The 20,954-nt window shown below is 35.1% G+C and overlaps 2 protein-coding genes across 2 annotated transcripts; one reads left to right on the plus strand and one right to left on the minus strand.

Moving 5' to 3' along the window:
- The first annotated feature begins 4,993 nt into the window (after positions 1–4,993).
- Positions 4,994–7,657, plus strand: LOC107615157 (uncharacterized). The gene is made up of 5 exons (XM_016317262.1): positions 4,994–5,377; positions 5,749–5,895; positions 6,439–6,462; positions 6,559–6,874; positions 7,134–7,657. The coding sequence occupies exons 1-5, from the start codon at positions 4,994–4,996 to the stop codon at positions 7,655–7,657; spliced, it is 1,395 nt and encodes a 464-aa protein (XP_016172748.1).
- A 2,657-nt stretch (positions 7,658–10,314) lies between these two features.
- On the minus strand, positions 10,315–12,196 carry LOC148543834 (putative pectate lyase 4). The gene is made up of 4 exons (XM_088500491.1): positions 11,750–12,196; positions 11,284–11,639; positions 10,653–10,788; positions 10,315–10,515 (listed from the first exon to the last, which is right to left on the minus strand). Exons 1-4 carry the CDS (start codon positions 12,194–12,196, stop codon positions 10,315–10,317), a joined length of 1,140 nt encoding a protein of 379 aa, XP_088356617.1.
- Between the last annotated feature and the right edge of the window lie 8,758 nt (positions 12,197–20,954).

Here is a 20,954-nt window from a genome sequence, read left to right on the forward strand (position 1 = left end):
AAATCATGATTAAGTATATGTGTGCTAAATTATTGTAACACTTGAGTATATATGTTATTGTTAAGCTGATATTTTGACTATATTTTTTTTGTCCATTTAGATTTGACTGCAACTTGTTTATGGTTGGATGAAGTTTTTTGAAGAGAAAAAGGCGATTCTTGCACAATGGTGAAGCACAAAGTCTTTTTGGTTTCAAATGAAAAAATTAGTTTCTTTTTTGTTCAAGTTCATCATGAGAAAAACATGTATTTTGTTTATTATTTATTTGACTTGGTAACTTAGCCACTATGCTAATGGGCACTTGGAACACCTTTTTATATACCTGTAATATATATTATTAGCTTATTCTTCTTATATTGATTAAATTGAATTTAAATATTGTTAGTGTGTGCTATATATCTTTCAAATGTCATATAAATATAACAAAGATAAAAAATATATTGCTTTAGATATAAAAAAAAAAAGAGAACTTAAGAAAAACTCAATAAGGTGTTAATTTAGGTATTAGAAAAAAATACTGCAAATAAACTTAGATAAGAGTTGTTTTAGGTCTATAAAAATGGCAATTTTAAAAAATTTGAACAAGTGTTGCCTTAGGTATACAAAAAAATAACTAAAAAAAAAACATATACAAGTGTTGCTTTAGGTATATAAAAAGGCAACTTAAAAAATTATGGATAAGTGTTGCTTTAGGTATTAGCAAATACAACTCGTAAAATGTGTTGCCATAAAGTCTTATCTAAAGTGTTGTGTTTGGGTTCTCTAAGGCAACCCTTATTTGGAGTTGCTTTTTTTGTAGAAAAGGCAATGTTTTTTGAAGGTTGCCATAAAAAAGGTTCCCTTTGATACACAAAAACGTTACCTTAGACCAAAGGTAACGGCCGTATAGCCAAACCCCAAAAAGTGTTTCATTTTGTCAGAAAGTGTTGTCTTTGATCAAAGGCAACACATTTCCTTATTATAGGTAACGTTTTTAAAGAGTTGCCTCATCCTGAATTTGTTGTAGTGCTGGAAGCTCTATTAGTTCACCGTCTAATGGCCATCGGATGAGAACGCAAAGTAGGATCAAAAGATCTGGGGTGCCGGAATGGTGCGGTTGCTGCTGCCGGCTAGTTCTCAGGTGGTCTAGGACAGATTCAAACCCAGATAAACCAAATTTTGGTTGTCTCAATTATAATGTGAGTTATCAGTATTACTTGTGTTGTTATGATTGCTCCTATCTCACTGTTCTTCTCTTGTTATTTTTTCTTGAAGCTTGAGCATGTTATATGTTTGCTTGATTACAGACAAGTGGGAAGAGATGGTGTGGACTTTTTGTCTGGGCAGATACTAAGAAAGATGAACCAATGGAGAAACCAGAATCTTATGGAGACAATCATGAAGTGAAGATGAACTTTGATTGGAGGCTTGGGAGGTTAGAAGAAGATGTTCGGAATAAAAAATTAGTTAACCAATTGTTGGAATTAGCTATGTCTATATTGGTAGTGGTAATGGCTATCTTGTATTGTAAAGCATGAGTTAAAAGAGTTGGTGGTGTGTACCCTGTATTCATTGAATAAACAATATGTAAAAAAATGATAACATGATTATGGTATTAGAAACTGATGAATGGTGTTTGTTGATGGAATGTAAACTTGGGTAACTCAATTAATGAAAATAGTAATATGCTAAAGAAAGCAGCATAAGTGATTGAAAACCAGCAAGCACTGTATTCAAACTTAAAAGATAAGTGTATTAAGATAATAATTCAACTTAACACAGTTAGTCACAAAACACAAAGGGTAGCCAACTAACATGAGCATGTTAAACATAGTTGCATCAAAAGAGAGGGCTTTATAGCAAAACATAAAGAATTTTTTTTCCTTGTGTAGTCTTTGTCTAGTGAAAAGTTTTAAACTCAAAACAGAAAGTCTATACATATTAAGCTAAAGTCTTCAATTCTTCTTTCTTGGAGCCTTAAATCCTGCAGTTGGGATAAACTTCATGTAATTGGTAAGTCTTGTTGTAGTTCCTGAACTAGAACCCTGCATGGAATTCATTGGGCCAGAGGTTGCTAGTGGAGAAGATCTTCTCCTTGGTGATAATTTTGAAGGTCTTTTCATTCCATGATCCTAGATGAAAAAAATTTGCATTACACATAAATGATGATTCACTTGAATCACAAAAAATTTAAGAAATGTAAATATTAAGCTACCTTTTGAGAATCTTCTACATCAGAAGCAGTTGGGTGAGATATATCTATCTCTACAGGTTGTGCATTAGAAATGGTTGGTGTAATCTCAATAGACTGCACAAGAGGATTGTTTTCTCCATCACGTTGGTCACCATCATCTTGAGGCTGCTGAAGTTGCTGCTCAGATGCAGGAGTACCTCCTTCATTTTTCTTCTTCTTATCAGCCTCAGCAACAACTACAGCAGTCGCAGCAGCATCACAAGCTCTCTTCTTCTTATAATCTCTCTTTGTATGTCCTTTATCACCATAGAAAATGTAAGTAAAGGGGCCCAACTGCCTCTTTAGATGAACATTATCTCCATTGGGATCAGCTTTAGACTTTTTAAATCCTCCACCACCCTTCTCATCAGCATCCATCCTTCTCTTCATCTGTAGTTTTTTAGGTTTCTTCTTTATTTTTGGTGCATGTGGCCTGTTACATTATTTTGCATGCTCCCATAATGATTGTCCAGGAATTGGAGTAATATGATGATTATATATTTCCCTGTATGACTTATCCTTAGAAAGCGATGACAAAAGTCTTCTGGTGGCTTGTTAACCCAAGATAGTGCAGCACATGCATGCACATAAGGAATACCTACATATGAACAATGTTTACATAGTTCTGTAATATGTATTAGGATTAATGTAAACATAGTTTTATAATATGTATTTCTTTAAAAAACTTTGCATTACAGAACTATGTTTACATTAACCCTAATCAGATTCATCATCTTCTTCCTCTAGTTCACCATCCTCCTTTTCTAATGTAGTTTTCTGATTATCATCAAACTCGTCTTCCTCTTCTTCATCGCCATCGACCCTATCTTTTTCTTGAAGATCGTCATCCTCTGGTGGAAATACGTTAGCATCTAGTCCAAGATCAATAATGTTGGAGTTTGATTAAGTTGGGGTTTGATTAAATTGGGGTTTCATGAGATGCTCTGTTTGATTATGGTGTTGTGTTATTGTTTCTTCTTTGGGCGGACAGCATTCGTTGTTAACAAAGATTTAGCAAGTTTACATTTGATTGATTTGGGTTTAGGGTAACAATGAGTGTTAACTAGTGGAAGGTTTACTTATTGAAAAAAAGTTGAAAATCATGCTCTGTTTCATGGTCATGAGTGTTTTGTTTGATAAAATTCTTATCTGTTGATGTCTGTTATATGAGTGAGTACTGGAATGACTTGTAATGTAGGCAATACTATAAATACTTCTGCTGCAATTGTACTGTATAATCTATAATTTCTCTAATTTATTTCTTATGTATAATAATGAGAATATTTAGAAGATCTATTTACTTAAGCCACTCTAATTTTATTAGAAGATTGGAAATAAACAGCAACATATTATCACAAAAGTATACTTTTTATTAATTTTGTAGAAGATGTTATGTTATGGAACTTAAAACATACATATCTTATTGTTCAATTAAAAATTCCCTGTCTAGGAGCCAATATTCTTTTGGGATCAAATTTATTCTTTGTGTCTTTGAAATTTTGCCACTTGAAACCAAAATGCTCAATCCATTCTTTATGAGTTTTGTTTCGTGGAAGATATTACTTGATTCCAATGCATGAATCTTTACAGAACTCTAATATTTGATTCTATTTGTCCTATACTAAATAAAGTGACTATATCATACAAATAGTTATGTAAATTGGATAGAAAAATTTGTTAATGTATTATTCTTTTAATCTTTTTTTATTGAATAGTTAGTGTAAATAGGACAGAAAAATCTATTTGTGTTTATGGTGATTATCAAGTAATGGCTTTTGAATTTTTTTCAGATGAAAGATATGTTGGATATTATGTTTCATAGCGGAGGTGATTTCAAAGAAATCAAGAAGGAACAATGGTATATTATCCGGATAATAAGGCTTGTTTAGGTGATCTAGATGTCGATACGTTAGATGTCTTCTACTTGAGAAACTACCATAAAAAGCTTGGTTATGATGAGATAAAGTAATGCTGGTGGCATGTTCCTAGAAAAGCTTGGAGAACGGGTTAAGAAGCTTGAATAATGACAAGGAGATAAGAGAGATGGTGAATTGTGCTAAGAAAAATAACGGAGTTATTGATGTATATTTGGAGCATGGAGCATCACTGCCAAAAGTTTTGGAGGGCAATACACAACAGAAAAAGAATTCTCCAAGATTAACATAACCATTACCCTCAAACACCAAAGGTACACAACCACCATCAACAGTTTCAAAAACTCAAAATCAGACAAAAAAACCCACTAACAAAGTCAGTGAAGCCAAGCCAAACAAACCCACTAGTAGCATCCAGCCCACCAAGCCTATCAAGACCACCCAAAACACCAAAACAAATAAAACCAACAAGTCTAAACGGCCCAACAAAAGTAGTATTTCTAGGAGACCTTGTACAAGGTCTGCTACCAGAGGATTCCAAAGCAAATTTTTTAACAATGAGATTCCATTTGGAGTGTCTTCTGACTCTTATGAGAGTACAGAAGATAGCATTTTTAAGCTAAATCTTGATGAAAACATCTCTTCTGATTCAGATACTGGGGTGAAGAATGTCAACAGTGGGAGTAGGAGTAGGGTGAATAAGAACCAGAAGGAGAAGATATTGACAAATGTTGGTCCTCTAGCTAAAGGAAAGGAGAAGATTCTGGTCGAGAATGATGCATTTGTGCAAGAAGTTAGTGATGAAGAAGTGGATCTTGGTTTTATTGGTAGTTTTACTGAAGGTGTAGAATATGGTCTAGATCCTGGAGCTGACTCAGATGGTGCCAATTCATGACACTCGGAGGAGATGAAGACTCCTCCAAATTCAGAAGATGAACTAGAAGAAGACAACGATTCTGATGACGCATGTCCAGTGTTTAGGGAGGGTGCAAGATTTGGTGAGTTGCATCTTGAGGTGGGTATGAAATTTGGCACAAAGTGGGACTTTAGAAAAGCTGTTAGGGAGTATACAATTCAAGAGGGTAGGCGCATACGCCTTGCGAAGAACGATAACATAAGGTGCAGGGCAGTTTGTAAGGTTAAGGAGTGTCCTTGGGTGGTTTATGCATCAAGGGACTATGAGAACAATTGTTGGCAGATCAAAACCTTTAATGACGACCACACATGTCCCAGGGAAGACAAAAATAAGGCTGCTAATAGGAATTGGGTCTGCAACGAGCTTGTGAAGAAGGTCAGATAAGATCCTAACTTCAGACACTGCAAAGCTACGACCTATTTCAGAACACGTTTTGACTTGACACTAAACAAAAATTCAATCTCAAGGGCTTTGATGGATGCTAGAAGCGTAGTGTGTGGTGATAAAAATGAACAATATAAGATGGTGAGGGACTATGGCTTGACTTTGCTGAAAACCAATCCCGGTTCAACAGTGCAAATATATACCAAACCTCAACCAAACGAAGAATTTATTTTGAGAGAATGTATGTGTGCTTAAGTGGTTGTAAAAATGAGTTTAAAGCTGGCTGCCATCCTTCGATTGGATTAGATGGAGCATTCCTTAAGACTCAATTTGGTAGATAAATTTTGTCAACAGTTGGACAGGATGCGAACCATCATATCTACGTCATTGCATGGGCAATTGTGGAGATAGAGAATAGGGAGAGATGGAAGTGGTTTCTTGAATTACTGCATCTAGACTTAGAACACTACAAAGAAAATGGCTGGTGCTTTATATCCGATATGCAAAAGGTAACCATGCATATTCGACAAATGTTAATCCTATTATTAGTTAACTGTTATTGCTGTTATGACAATTATATTGTGAATGAATAATACAACTTATTTGCTTATTTTATTACTTGATAGTATGTATGCTATATTAGTGCACATAGGTTTCATTTAGTTTGCAAGTTATTTGACTGAAATGTTGATTTTATAACTTGATAGTGTGTATGCTATATTAGTTCACATAGGTTTCATTTAGTTTGCAAGTTATTTGATTGAAATGTTATCTGAGGAGTAATTGATTGGCATGGTTAGTGCGCCTATTATTGAAGTTAACATGTGACAGTTACTATATGTGTTGTTTTACCATTGTTCATAGGTTTTATATAGGGTTTACTATGGGCTATCGACTTAAATGTCAGGGACTATTATGTGTACTCATGTTAAATGTGAAGGACTTTTATGGGGAAGGTGAGTTTATGTTAGGGACTGTTATGGTGATCGACCATAATTGGCAGGGACTAATACACTATGACTAAACTGTTATGTAATGTTCCTAATTGGCAGGGACTAATATCAGTAGTGCAAGAGGTGATGCCCAATGTGCACCATCGTTTTTGCGTCTGGCATTTGTGGATAAATTTCAACAAGAGTTGGAAGGATTTACAACTAAGGGGGATTTTGTAGGAATGTGCAAGGGCAACGACTCATCAAGAGTTCAGGGATGGAATGGACAAGATAAAAAGACCGAATGAAGATGCATGGGCATATTTAGATAAATGGCAAAGAGATGCATGGACTAGAAGCGCATTCAGCCATAAGCCGAAGTTGGGTAGCATTTGTAACAATGCATGCGAGGTGTTCAATGCAAAGATCAAGGCTGTGAGAACCAAGCCCATTATAACATTGTTGGAGGAGGTTCGAATGTTCGTTATACGAACCATAGCCAAGAACAAGGTGAAACTAAACAATCACACTGGAGTGCTCACATCGGTTATAAAGAGTTGATTAGAGAAAGTTAGAAAAGAATCTAAGAATTGGAAGCCTATTTGGACAGGGGACAACGGATACGAAAAGTTTGAGCTGCATGGACACCCAACTAATCATGTGGTAGACTTAGGAAAAAGATTATGTACTTGCCAATTTTGGATGCTTACACGTTATTTGCATTGTTATAATAAAAGTTTTTGTGCTATATTAATAATCTGATTAATGGTATATTACTAAAACCAATGGTTGCTGTGACTGTTGTTCATATGTAGGTATTCCTTGTGTGCATGCATGTGATGCACTATCTCGGGTTAACAAGCCACCAGAAGACTTTTGTCATCGCTTGCTAAGGATGGAGTCATACAGGGAAATATATAATCATCATATTAATCCAATTCCTGGACAATCATTATGGGAGCATGCAGAAGAATGTAACAGGCCACATGTACCAAAAATAAAGAGGAAACCTGGAAAACTACAGATGAAGAGAAGGATGAATGCTGATGAGAAGGGTGGTGGAGGATCTAAAAAGTCTAAAACTGATCCCAATGGAGATAATGTTCATCTAAAGAGGCAGTTGGGTCCCTTTACTTGCAGTTTCTGTGGTAATAAAGGACATACAAAGAGATGTTGTAAGAAGAAGAGAGCTTGTGATGCTGCTGCGGCTGCTGTTGTAGTTGCTGAGGCTGATAAGAAGAAGAAAAATAAAGGAGGTGCTCCTGCATCTGAGCAGCAACTTCAGCAGCCTCAAGATGATGGTGACCAACGTGATGGAGAAAACAATCCTCTTGTGTAGTCTACTGAGATTACACCAACCATTTCTAATGCACAACCTGTAGAGATAGATATATCTCAGTCAACTGCTTCTGATGTAGAAGATTCTCAAAAGGCTGCTTAATATTTACATTTCTTAAATTTTTTGTGATTCAAGTGAATCATCATTTATGTGTAATGCAAATTTTTTTTCATCTAGGATCATGGAATGAAAAGGCCTTCAAAATTATTACCAAGGAGAAGATCTTCTCTACTAGCAACCTCTGGCCCAGTGAATCCCATGCAGGGTGCTAGTTCAGGAACTACAACAAGACTTACCAATTACATGAAGTTCATCCCAACTCCAGGATTTAAGGCTCCAAGAAAGAAGAATTGAAGACTTTAGCTTAATATGTATAGACTTTCTGTTTTGAGTTTAAAACTTTTCACTAGACAAAGACTACACAAGGAAAAATTAAAACAATCCTTTATGTTTTGCTATAAAGCCTTCACTTTTGATGCAACTATGTTTAACATGCTCATGTTAGTTGGCTACCCTTTGTGTTTTGTGATTGACTGTATTAAGTTGAACTATTATCTTAATACACTTATCTTTTAAGTTTGAACCATTATCTTAATACAGTGGTTGCTGGTTTTCAATCACTTATGCTGCTTTCTTTTATTAATTAAGTTACCCAAGTTTACATTCCATCAACAAACTCCATTCATCAGTTTCTAATACCATAATCATGTTATCATTTTTTTACATATTATTTATTCAATGAATACAGGGTACACACCACCAACTCTTTTAACTCATGCTTTACAATACAGGATAGCCATTAACACTACCAATACAGACATAGCTAATTCCAACAACTGGTTAACCAATTTTTTATTCCGAACATCTTCTTCTAACCTCCCAAGCCTCCAATCAAAGTTCATCTTCACTTCATGATTGTCTCCATAAGATTCTGGTTTCTCAATTGGTTCATCTTGCCTAGTATCTGCCCACACAAAAAACCCACACCATCTCTTCCCACTTGTCTGTAATCAAGCAAACATATAACATGCTCAAGCTTCAGGGAAAAAACAACAAGAGAAGAACAGTGAGGTAGGAGTAATCATAACAACACAAGTAATACTGATAACTCACATTATAATTGGGACAACCAAAATTTGGTTTATTTGGGTTTGAATCTGTCCTAGACCACCTGAGAACTGGCCGGCAGCAGCAACCGCACCATTCCGGCACCCCAGATCTTTTGCTCCTGCTTTGTGTTCTCGTCCGATGGCCATTGGATGGTGAACTAATAGAGCTTCCAGCTCCAGTACCCCCACCACCCATCATGCATATTCACTTCCAGCTCCACGAAGAAGAAGAAGAAATTTAGGGTTAAATAATATAGAGGGAGGGACCACATTGAGTATAAATTGAAATTGTGTCAGCTCAACTAGTCGTTGGCACCATCCAGTGTAGCAAAATGAGGCCACGTCAGAAGAAGAAATTAACTTACTGAGTATTTAGGATTTTAGGGTTAAATAATATGGAGTGAGGGACCACATTGAATATAAATTGAAATAATTGTGCCAGCTCAACTAGTCGTTGGTACCATCCAGCGTAGCAAAATGAGGCCACGTCAGCGTCTTGATAATGACTCATCACCGAAAATATGTTCAGGGACTATTATGGTGTCCGGAGCCGTATCTGGAGGATTACAATGGTGCAATTGGGATCTCAGAGATTACATTGGGTAACGACCTGAATCTCAGAGACCATTACAAAAATTTACTTCTATATATTTTCTAGCTATAGTTATAGTATATTTCTAATAACCATGATAATATAACAATTAAATAACCAACTAAGATTAAAAGCTAATGAGTATTATAAATAATTCTATAACAATTAACATTTATCTTAAACTAAACACAAAGATTTAATTTAATTTTTATCTCTTAATTTATTTTCTAAATGCAGTTTTAAGATTTACAAAAATCATATTTTATTATCATATTCTATATTTTGCTCTTACATTCGAAAATTTCTATATCCGTCATTGCTGTTAATAAATTGATTAGCTTATAAAAAAAATATATTAATTTAAAATAACAAAAAATAGTTATCTTCTTTGTATTTTCAACACAATTAAATATTATTTTTTATATATATATTTTTAAATAATTATCTAAGTATTTTATTATCTCTTATTGATCAATTGTAAAATTTGCATGTCAATATTCATCGAGTAATTTTTTATTATTCAAAATAATTACTGTAGGCAAGATCGTGTAAGGAATAAAATTAAAAAAAAAAAAAACAAATTGGACATCATTTCAAATAAAGAATATATGTGCTTTATTTCTTATTTATATTTAGAAGAGTAATTAAGCTTTAATTTAGTACTTAACTAATTAAGTAGTATTATTACAAAGTTCATTATATTAGCAGTGGGACAAGTGTCCGCAGACCTCTCTTATATACATAAATATTGAGTGCATTCTTCTATGATGTACATTTCTTCCATAATACATTCAAATTATAAGGTACTTATTTGGTTGTAAATTAGTTCTCGATTTATAAAGAAAATTGAGAACCCAAACCTAGAAAATAAACCTAGTATTGGCGTCAAGATTATATTGATCGATCCTTGTAATTATTGTAGTTGTAATCATTCAAGATAAAGTGTTTTTTGTGCATCATAGTACGCCAGAGGATCTTGTCAAAAATCTGACAGATTTAGCATCAAGAACCTTAAAATATTGTTCCTCACTATAATTTGGCTTTGGCACACGTCCTCCTTTTGTTACCGTGAAAGAAGCTCCATTTTCAAAAGCATCCCCTATAGAATGGAATTCCCACATGTTCCCATTTTCGCTGTTGCCTTTTCTCCATGTCACCTACACAACACATAATAATAATAATTAATTAAAATAATATATATATATAGTATACATAATATCATTACTAAAAACAATAATCAAAATAAATTCATGTTAATTAATTAATTTCATTACTGATTATTTAATTTATTTACCTCCTTGTTCCCAGATTCGGGGGCTATGAAGAGGTTAGATTGGCTTTTGAGGCTAGGTCCCATGCTTCCACCAATAGCATATTGCATCCATCCCTGGTATAGATTGTTTGCTACATGTGCATATCCATGACGGATCCTATATTTTACAAATTTATTAATATTGTCAAATATATTATGAGTTTAATTTTGATGTATTAATAGGTAAATTGTTTTAGATAATCGTTTAATTAAATTTATGTATTTAAATAATTTTTTATATTGTAGTAATATGCAATTGTTAATTGTGTAAAATACTTTTACGTCCAAAATATATGAAAATTAAATTATATATTATATATTTTGCGACAATGTTACTAGAAGCCAATGTTTTTAGTATAAAAAAAAGTTGGATAATATTAATTTAAACAAGAAACAAAATAAAAAATAGAAATTTTTGATGGTTAATAGTTTTTAGCAATTTTAATCAACACAAAAATTATGTATTTTTTGTGTATAATTTTTTGTAAATGTGAGTCTAAATTATTATTGTTAAATATTGACTTAAAATAATAATATTTACTGAGCATATTACATTCTTCAATAAAAAAATTATTAGTTGCCTAAATTTTGCAATAATTTATTATGTACTTACCTTGGCATACGCTGGTTACAATTTGGTCCAAAATGATTGTACACAACAGTAACTTTCATGTTCTGGTCTCTAATATATCCATCATCATGCCCAAGAAGCATAACCTTATCTTGGTTCCGGAACCAGTTATTGGAGACAGTGACATCAGTGGAACCCCGTGTAACATCAAGAAGACCATCTTCGCAATCTTGAAGTGTATTATGATCAATCCAAATCTTTGAAGCAGTGACTAATCTAATGGCATCCCCATCAACTTGACCTAATGAAATCACCTTCCCATTTGCACCCATCACCAATCCCGGAGCTTGTGCTTTACAATCATGGATCCGAACGTTGTGGATTATTACGTTCGTCGCCTTCAAACAAATAACAAACAATTTGTTATGTGAGTAGTTAGCAATTCAGTATTCATGCATGCATATCAATTTAACTAATATAAATATGTGAATTAACTCATTTTGGTTACCTTAAAGATCATAAAGCATGCGTTATGAGCAATGTGGACGTTGGCGCCGCGGCCATCAATGGCGGTAAAGCTACTAATGAGAAGGGGTTTTGCCAATGTAATTTTCATGTCTCTTTTAAATGTGATCCAAACTTTTTGTTGAATCACAGAAGCTCCATATCGCAAGGTACCAGGCTTAGGGTTTATGGGGTCATCAGTAGGGTCTATAACTTCATAATGGATGAGGTCACTGCCAATGTTGTTCATCATCTTGCCAGCATAGCCAATGGAGCAGTTCGCGAGTTGCGCGCGGTGGCTCCTCCATTGGGGATCCCGTCTCCAGCACCGATCAATCACATTCATTTTCATGCCAATTATTTTGGATTGCTTGGCACCATAAGTAGGGCTTGGAGAGAAAAGGGTGGCAAGAAAAATGGGCAAAACAAAGTGCCAAAGGATACTAGCCATGGTGTATGTATGTTCTTGGGAATAATGTGCTATCTAGGGTTTTGGAGTAGTACGTAGTAGAATTGAGAATTGATTATATATATAGGCTACGGTGGATGGGAAATTGCTTCAAGTTTGTTGAAGTTGTTGTGTGAAGCTATGGCCAAAGGAGTATCGGATGCGCGAGAAAGCTATCAATAATAGAAATTGGGGAAGGTCCAGCTCAACTAATTATGGTGTAAATTAGGCTTAACCTTAAGTTAGATAATATAACACGGTTAGCTAAATTTGAGCAATGACTATATAAGGAAAATGAAGGGAGCATCATTTAATATTGGAAAAATGATATGGTATATTTTTTATTTTATTTTATTTTATTTTTTGTTTTAATATTGGGAAAATGAAGGGAGCATCATTTAATTGTATGTTAGAATTTTTCTCTAACATACAATTAGTCACTTACACACACTACACTCTTTAGACTAAATCTAATTTTAAACTCGGATACAATATATATATATATATATATATATATATATTATTAAAAGGTATCAACATTAATCACTTTAACTAAAGTCTCTAATTAATATTAATGAATAATGATGGGCAAGCACAGATGTATCCATTAGCTAGTGGGGCTCAGTGAAATTTTAAAAATTTTTAAGTAGTTCTTAATTTAAAAGGTTAGTATTGCCCCCACCATAACATTTATTTTGATCCTCATGAAGCACTGAAGCTTTGAGATCACATCAACAATGAATGAAAAAGAATGGAAAATTATCAAGAAGAAAGAAACAGGGGTATACAGAGGTTGAACGGCGGAACCCTCTTGTTTTATTTTGAAAACAAATAGTACCAATATATATATATATATATATATATATGTACAAGTTATAACTAATTAGGTTACATTGTCACTAATCACCTTTAATTTTGCAACTATTCTAATTAGGCAATAGGCATGACAGTCACGTGATACCCGCCCTCAAGCTGGGAGTATAGAGATTCAATAATCCTAGCTTGCTACGACACGTGTTGAAGGGAGTCGGAGATAAAGCTTTAGTAAGAATGTTTGCTGTTTGTTCAGTTGTCTTGACAGGCAGCAACCACTCCTTCTTGAGCTTTGTCTCTGACCAAATGACAGTCCACTTCCAAATGCTTTGTCCTTTCATGAAAGACAGGGTTTGCAGCTATATGAAGAGCGGATTGATTGTCGCAAAAGAGACTAAAAGGTGCCTTATGCTCAGCCTGGAGTTCTTTCAGAAGATACACTAGTCATTGTCCTTCTCTAGTTGCCTGGCTCATTGCCCTGTATTCTGCCTCTGATGAAGAACAGGAGACAGTAGTTTGCTTCCTACTGCGCCAACATACAAGAGTTCCACCCAAGAAAAAACAATAACCAGTTACAGATCTTCTAGTATCTGGGCAAGTTGCCCAGTCCGAATCAACAAACCTTGTGAGTTTCAAGTTATTGTCTTTGGCGAAAAACAAACCCGAACTCGGATCACCCTTGAGATACCGAAGCACATGGAGACCTGCTTGAAAATGTTGATCAGTGGGGCAGTCGAGAAATTGGCTCAAACATCCTACAGCATACGAAATATCTGGTCGAGTATTGGTGAGATATAGCAACCTGCCAACTAGTTTCCTATACCATAGTGAATCACTCAACTTCGTCCCTAAATTCTTGGAGAGGGTAGCTGAATATTGCATGGGAGTGCTTGCTGGCTTGGCACCCAGCATACCAAATTCTTCTAAGAGGTCTAATGTGTACTTGCGTTGGCAAATTGCCAATCCTTTTGAATTGTGAGCAAATTCCAGTCCTAGAAAGTACTTCAATCTGCCGATATCCTTGATTTTAAACTTCTCATCCAACACCTTTTTCACAGTGTTGATTTCTTCCATGTCATTTCCAGAGAGAATGAGGTCGTCTACATAAACTAGAATTGCTGTAAATCCATTCTCGGTGGCTTTAGTAAATAGAGAGTAATCATGTTTTGACTGAACAAAACCTTCTCTTTGTAGCACTCCACTCAACTTCAAATTCCACATTCTACTTGCTTGTTTTAGTCCATATAAGGATCGTTCCAACTTGCAGACTTTTCCTTTTGGAGCATCAAGACCTGGTGGTGCTTGCATGTAAACTTCTTCGAATAAGTCTCCATGTAAGAATGTTGTATTGACATCTAGCTGATGAAGGAACCAGTTTCTGCTCGTGGCAACAGCAAGTAATATTCGTAGAGTGGTCATCCTTACTACGGGGCTGAACGTGTCAAGAAAATCGAAGCCAGGCCTCTGAGTGAATCCCTGCGCAACCAATCGTGCTTTATAGCACTCTACTGTACCATCAGGATTGTATTTTGTCTTGAAAAATGACAAGAATCACATGGTATGATGTTGGTTTTACAATGAATGAATGGGTGCAGTTTCTGAATGCTATGCATCATATCTTGTGGCATGTGTCCTAGTCTAAAATGGCACAAAACATCTTTATTATCTAATCCATGTGCTATGTCTATTTGTACTATGTGTGATATGACTTGAGTTGGAGGAGAAACCAATTTCTGATTTGCAGGCAGTTTGAGCATGTAAAGTCCTTGATCCACCTCAGATGTGCCAATCATCTTCCAGGTATTCAATTTCTGAATCTCACACCTTGAGTCAGTTATAGAACACTTACAATGCAAATTTTTAGTTAATTTTGAAACTGAAATGAGATTAAAATTGAATGATGGAATATACAATACATTGGTGAGAAATAAGTTTTTGGTGAAAAAATGGTGCCAATTATTTATGTTGTAATTTGCGAGCCATTCGGAAGTTTAATTAAAATAGGATTGATGTGTCTATAACTTACAAAATTTGATATGGTGTGAGTAACATGGTCAGTGGCTCCTGTGTCCACAATCCAAGATTTTGAAAAGAAATTTTTTATTGTAAGCAAGTAAGAAATATGTGTGCTCAATGACAAAGCATAAAAGTTACCTGAGGTGTTAGTGAGGAGCTGGGTTGGCGCCTTGAAGCTAAGTGTCTTCTTGTTGGAGGATAGACATAAGGAGTTGCCTTTGTTCAAGAGACAATGTCACTGTAGAGCTAGTTAGATCTGCCAGTTGAGTTGAGTTTAAACTGCTCTTGTCATCACATTTCTTTTCTGCAGCTATGTTGATGCTAGCGCTTCTAGGCTACTGCTTCATATGGGGGGGAACCCATGTTTTTGGTAGCAAACATCTACCAAGTGCCTAGCCTTATTGCAAAATGAGCAGATTTTAGGGTAGCCTCTACCAAAACTACCTCGACCCCTCCCTCTGTTGCTTCTTCTAGATCCACCCCTACCACGAGAATTGAATCTTGAATTACCGTCACGATTAACGAAGCTATCAGAATTTGTAGCAGCGAGCACAATTTGTGGATCATGTACATTTTCGTCAGTCAAATTCAAATGTCTCTCTTGTTGTGTGAGCAAAGAAAAAACTTCATTAACATCTGGAAGAGGTTTGGCGAGCATGACTTGAGAACAAACATTGTGGTATTGCTCATTTAGTCCCCTAAGGAATCGAACAGTATAAGTCTCCTTTTTCTGAATTCGAAGCTTTTCCAACCCACAAACATACGTGGATTCACCTACTACACAAAGAGGAATAGACTTAAAATTTTCAATTTCTTCCCAAATAGCCTTCAATTTTGTAAAGTAAGCAGTGATGCTTGAATCCCCCTGCTTTAAAGAGAACAATTTTTCTTCCAATTTTGCAATCTTAAAGATATCACCTTGATAGTAACGTTGCCTCAAATCATTCCAGATATCCACAGCTATATCATTCCAAATGACACTTCTTGAAATTTCATTACTCAGGGATTGAAGAATCCATGTCACAACAAAGGTATTACACTTGTCCCAAGCTGAAAAATTAGGATCATCTACACTAGGTTTCGGTAATGTGCCATCCACAAAGCCAAGCTTATTCTTAGATTTTAGCGCAATTAACATCGCTCTGGACCATTCATTATAGTTCTTGGTATCCAATTTCACAGAAATAATTGAAATCCCAGGGTTTTTGCTTGGATGAAGAAAGAATACACTTGAGGGATCAGAAAGAGGACTCACACTTTTACGATTCAATTGCGACTGCAAGTGCATGAGTTGATTGAGGAGATGAGATAAAGTGTGAACATCGAATCCTGGAGAAGCACTATCGCTGGGAACGGAGTCTGCCATGGATTTACTACAAAATTGAACAAATCAAAATCTTTCCTTTGCTTATTCGTTGATTAGAGTCACCGTCTTGCACAATTGCAGAAAAGGGAGGCGATGTACTTCCAGTAATTTCTGTTGGGGAGTTGTGTGAAGGAAGAAAAGAGAAGGGGAGAAACGCTCACCGCACCATGATGAAGCACTGAAGCTTTGAGATCACATCAACAATGAATGAAAAAGAATGAAAAGTTACCAAGAAGAAAGAAACAGGGGCATACAGAGGTTGAACGGTGAAACCCTCTTGTTTTATTTTGAAAACAAATAGTACCAATATATATATATATATATATATATATATATATATATATATATATATATATATATATATATATATATATATATATATATACAAGTTATAACTAATTAGGTTACATTGCCACTAATCACCTTTAATTTAGCAACTATTCTAATTTAGCAACCTTTACATTGTCATGTGATAGATCCCAATCCTCCAATTGTTAATCTTTCTTCCCTTTTTCTATTTTCTTTCTCTGCTTCAGACTCTAGAGGTAATGTCACTACCTACAGGTATCACCATAGTGATGTTTCATGAGTGGCTGAATTGAAAGAGGAAATGAATGTGCCAAATAGGGTGATCTTAGTATTACTACTTATTTTACCAAGTTAAGAACTATTTAGGAAGAGTTAGACGGTTTAGAACCGATTCCCCATGTACTTGTGGTATAGAATGTCTTTGTAGTCTAAGTGTTATGAGAACCTACAGAAGAAATAAGAAGGTTGTAAGATTGCTTAGAGGCCTTAATGATGAATATGGCACTATGAGATCACAAATAATGTTGCTCAAGATAATATCGGATGTCAGTGTAGCCTTCTCAATGCTCACACAGTAAGAGTGTCAGTTGCATTATCCAGAAACCGGCGAGGCTCGCTCATTGATGAGTTCGTCTGATCTAATTGAAGGAAAGAAAAAGGTGTATCAATTCAACACTGGAAGTAATAGTAGGGAAAGAGGATGTTTTGGCAGAGGTAGCGATGGTAGTAGTAAAGGTGCTCCCAAGATATGTTCTTACTGCCAAAAATTGGATCATTTAATTGAGCCATAAATTGTGCGAATTCGGCTGCTGGTAGGCAAATTAAAGAGATCAACAATGAATTGTCACATTCAAACCAAAAGGAAGATGGTAATATAGCTCACGCATTTTGTTATCTCAGGAATAAAAAGGCACACTAATTGCACTTCTTCAACACAGCAACACTGTACAACATCCTCTAGCTAACCAAATCAGCATCAATTCCTAAATAGAAACAGGTATAACACACTACACTCTCATAATGAGCTCACATATTTCTCACATACTTCTTACACAATCTTTTTGCTCCAATTCTTGGGTCTTGACAGTGGAGCAACTGACCATATATCATCATTCATGAAAATATTTATCATTACTATCACATAAAACCAATTCTTGTCAAGCTCCCTAATGGTAGCTAAACTTTAATCAAGATTGTTGGAACTGTGATTTTTTCAAATAGTCTATATCTCACAGAAGTACTATACATTTCAACTTTTACTTTCAATTTGATGTCTGTTTCAAGAACTACTAAAATCTTAAACTGAAAAATGATTGGGTGTGCTAATGAGAAGGATGGTCTTTACACAGTGACAATCCCAACAGTAAGCTCACATACATACACCAAACACCACTACATTAGCATCAACATCCACATCTAAAAATAAAAGCACAAGTGACACTAAATCACTATCAGTGCCTGCATCACAAATTCATGGAGCAGCAGCTACAAGTTTCTCTGAATTAGACCCCCCTCTCTCAAAATAGAATAAAACCCAATGCTAAGTTGTGGCATCTCAGATTAGAGCATATACCTAGCTATTGATAGATTAGTTGTAATAAAGAGGGATTATCCTCTCGTTGAATATTCAGATAAAAAGGAACCTTGTGATTTTTGTCATTTTGCAAAAACAAAAGAAATTACCTTTTGATAAGAGTTCTAGCAAATCATTTTAAGCTTTTGACATTATACATCTAGACATTTGGAGGCCTTTGGTCACAACATCTCATACTCGACATAGATATCTTTTACTGTTATTGATGACAAAACCATATTTATTTTGGCTATTTTTTATGAAAGCCAAATCTAAAGTTCAAAGTTCAATAAAGAATTTTGTTACTTACATAGAAAATCAGTTTCGAAAGACCATAAAATGTTTCAATTCTGATAATGGACTTGAATTCATCAATCTCTCTCATTTTTTCACCTCAAAAGGAATTGAATATTAAACTTCTTAAGTAGAAATACCTCAGCAAAATAGTGATGTTGAAAGAAAATACTAACATCTGCTAGAGATGGGTGAGCTATACTTTTTCACTCATCAATTTCATACTATTTTTAAACATATGCCGTTACACACGCTATTCATCTTATTAACATAATTCCAAGCTTAATTTTGAGAAATAAATCCCCTTATGAATTACTTTTTACTTCCAAACCAGATTTGTTGCATTTAAAATTTTTTGGGTGCTTAGCATGTACTTTTACATTAGTTTCTCATTGCAAAAAGCTTGACAAAAGGGCTAGGAAGTGTGTTTTTATGGTGTTCAAATGTCAAAGGATATATGTTTTATGACACTAACACAAGGGTGTTTTTTTAATCTCTAGATATGTGCAATTTTATGATGTTTTTCCCTATCACAATAAAATGCATTTGATTCTTTAACACAGGTAAATGCACCTAAGAAATAAGAATATGAATGCCCCTTGTTTTAATCTCAATCCATTTGGCATTCATGAGCATGACTCATATTACATCCATACATCATTCATCAAACACCACAACACATTCATGACACGGTTGACAAGAATCTGCCAAGTTTGCAAAAATTATTCTCACCAACCAAAACAAGAACTACACTATCATACCCATGATGATGCATCAAAATCTCATGCACAACATGCATTCCCACAGCAAACTTCATTAGATAACACCCAAAGATCACAAAGGTTAAGAAAACCCTCCAACTTAGCTCAAAGACTACTAATGTGTCTTATCTCCTTCATATCAACTCACTCCATCATCAGCAGATACCCGATTTTAAAGTATGTCACATACAATAATCTTTCAACAAATTTCAAGCCTTCTCTTTAGCATTGGTTGCCATCTCAGAACTAAAAACATACGATGATGCTGTCTAGTAAGCTTGTTGGAAGGATGCCATTAATGCTAAGGTCAATATTCTTGTAACAAAACTTGGACTATTACCAAGATGCCTCCAAGAAAGAATAGCATTAGCTCGAAATGGGTGTTCAAGGTCAAATTTCATGTGGATGGTTCTGTGGAAAGGCACAAGTCCAAATTAGTGGCAAAGTGGTATAATCAAACTATCGGCTTTGACTATTTTGACACGTTTAGCCCTATGGTTTACATGACCATCTTGATAGTTCTTCTCTTTGTTGTTGCGTCTTAGAGGTGGTTCTTGGAACAATTAGATGTCAACATTGCATTTTTGTATAGTGACTTGCTTGAAAAGGTTTACATGAAGGTGCCTCAAGGATTGCAAGCTCAACAAGTCTTTTTATGGACTTAAGCAGGCGAGTCGACAACAAAATACCAAACTTGTCTTTGTCCTATCTAAATCTGGTTATGTGTAGTCTAAATCAGATTATTCCTTTGTCTTGGCAGAAAATGATGCAAATAAAATCATCCGCGTTAAGAAGATATTAGATGATAGATTCAGCATCAAGGATTTGGACAAACTTAAATATTTCTTGGGTATGGAGGTGGCTTATAGAGTTACAGCACGAAAGGGTTAGCCTTATACCAAAAGAAAAATACTACTAACATGATTGAGAAATTTGGCCTAATTGATGCAAAGCCGGTGTCAACACCAATAGATTATTTAATCCATTTGTCTAAGAGCTCAGAAGACCCGATTGCTAATTCTACCAATTATAGAAAATTGATTGGAAAACTGTAATATCTCACAAGTACTATATCCTTTGAAGTGGAAAATTTAAGCCAATATTTAGAGTCTTCAATCACTAACCATCTCAAAGTAGCCTTGAGAATCTTGAAATATTTAAAGAAAACTCCTAGCACCAGCCTCTTTTTTCCTCTGCACAACGACTACACTCTCACCAAGTTTGCTAATGTTGACTGGACAACCTGTTCAGACACACAAAGATCAGTTTCAGGGTATTGTTTCTTTTTAGAGACAACTCTCATTTCATGGAAGAGTAGCAAGTAACAGACAGTGTTGCATTCGACTGTTGAAGGTTCTTGGTCTTGAACACTTGAAGCCTTTCATCTTGTATAGTGATAGTCAATCTGCATTTCATATGGCAATCAATCCAATTTTACACAAACAAACGCACCAAACATATACAGGTTGATTGCCACATTGTATGGGATAAAACCAATGAAGGGATTCTCAAATTGTTACCTATTACTTCTGCTAACTGAACAACATATTTGCTTAGCAAGACACAGGCTCCAGGACCCTTCTTTTCCTGCTATTGCAAACTAGGGTTGCTAGACATCCACACCTCTAG

Source organism: Arachis ipaensis, chromosome B9 (genome assembly GCF_059453495.1).
Source record: "Arachis ipaensis isolate K30076 ecotype BB chromosome B9, ASM5945349v1, whole genome shotgun sequence".
NCBI lineage: Eukaryota > Viridiplantae > Streptophyta > Magnoliopsida > Fabales > Fabaceae > Arachis > Arachis ipaensis.

What these genes read in the sequence shown, in the direction of transcription:
- LOC107615157 (XM_016317262.1), top strand. Translation starts at nt 4,994, where the DNA reads ATGAAGACTCCTCCAAATTCAGAAGATGAACTAGAAGAAGACAACGAT. An exon ending in TTATATCCGATATGCAAAAG is followed by an intron (nt 5,896 to 6,438) that starts GTAACCATGCAT and finishes CCTAATTGGCAG; the next exon opens with GGACTAATATCAGTAGTGCA. An exon ending in TAATATCAGTAGTGCAAGAG is followed by an intron (nt 6,463 to 6,558) that starts GTGATGCCCAAT and finishes GGGATTTTGTAG; the next exon opens with GAATGTGCAAGGGCAACGAC.
- LOC148543834 (XM_088500491.1), bottom strand. Translation starts at nt 12,196, where the DNA reads ATGGCTAGTATCCTTTGGCACTTTGTTTTGCCCATTTTTCTTGCCACC. An exon ending in CATGCTTTATGATCTTTAAG is followed by an intron (nt 11,640 to 11,749) that starts GTAACCAAAATG and finishes ATTTGTTTGAAG; the next exon opens with GCGACGAACGTAATAATCCA. An exon ending in TGTAACCAGCGTATGCCAAG is followed by an intron (nt 10,789 to 11,283) that starts GTAAGTACATAA and finishes TGTAAAATATAG; the next exon opens with GATCCGTCATGGATATGCAC.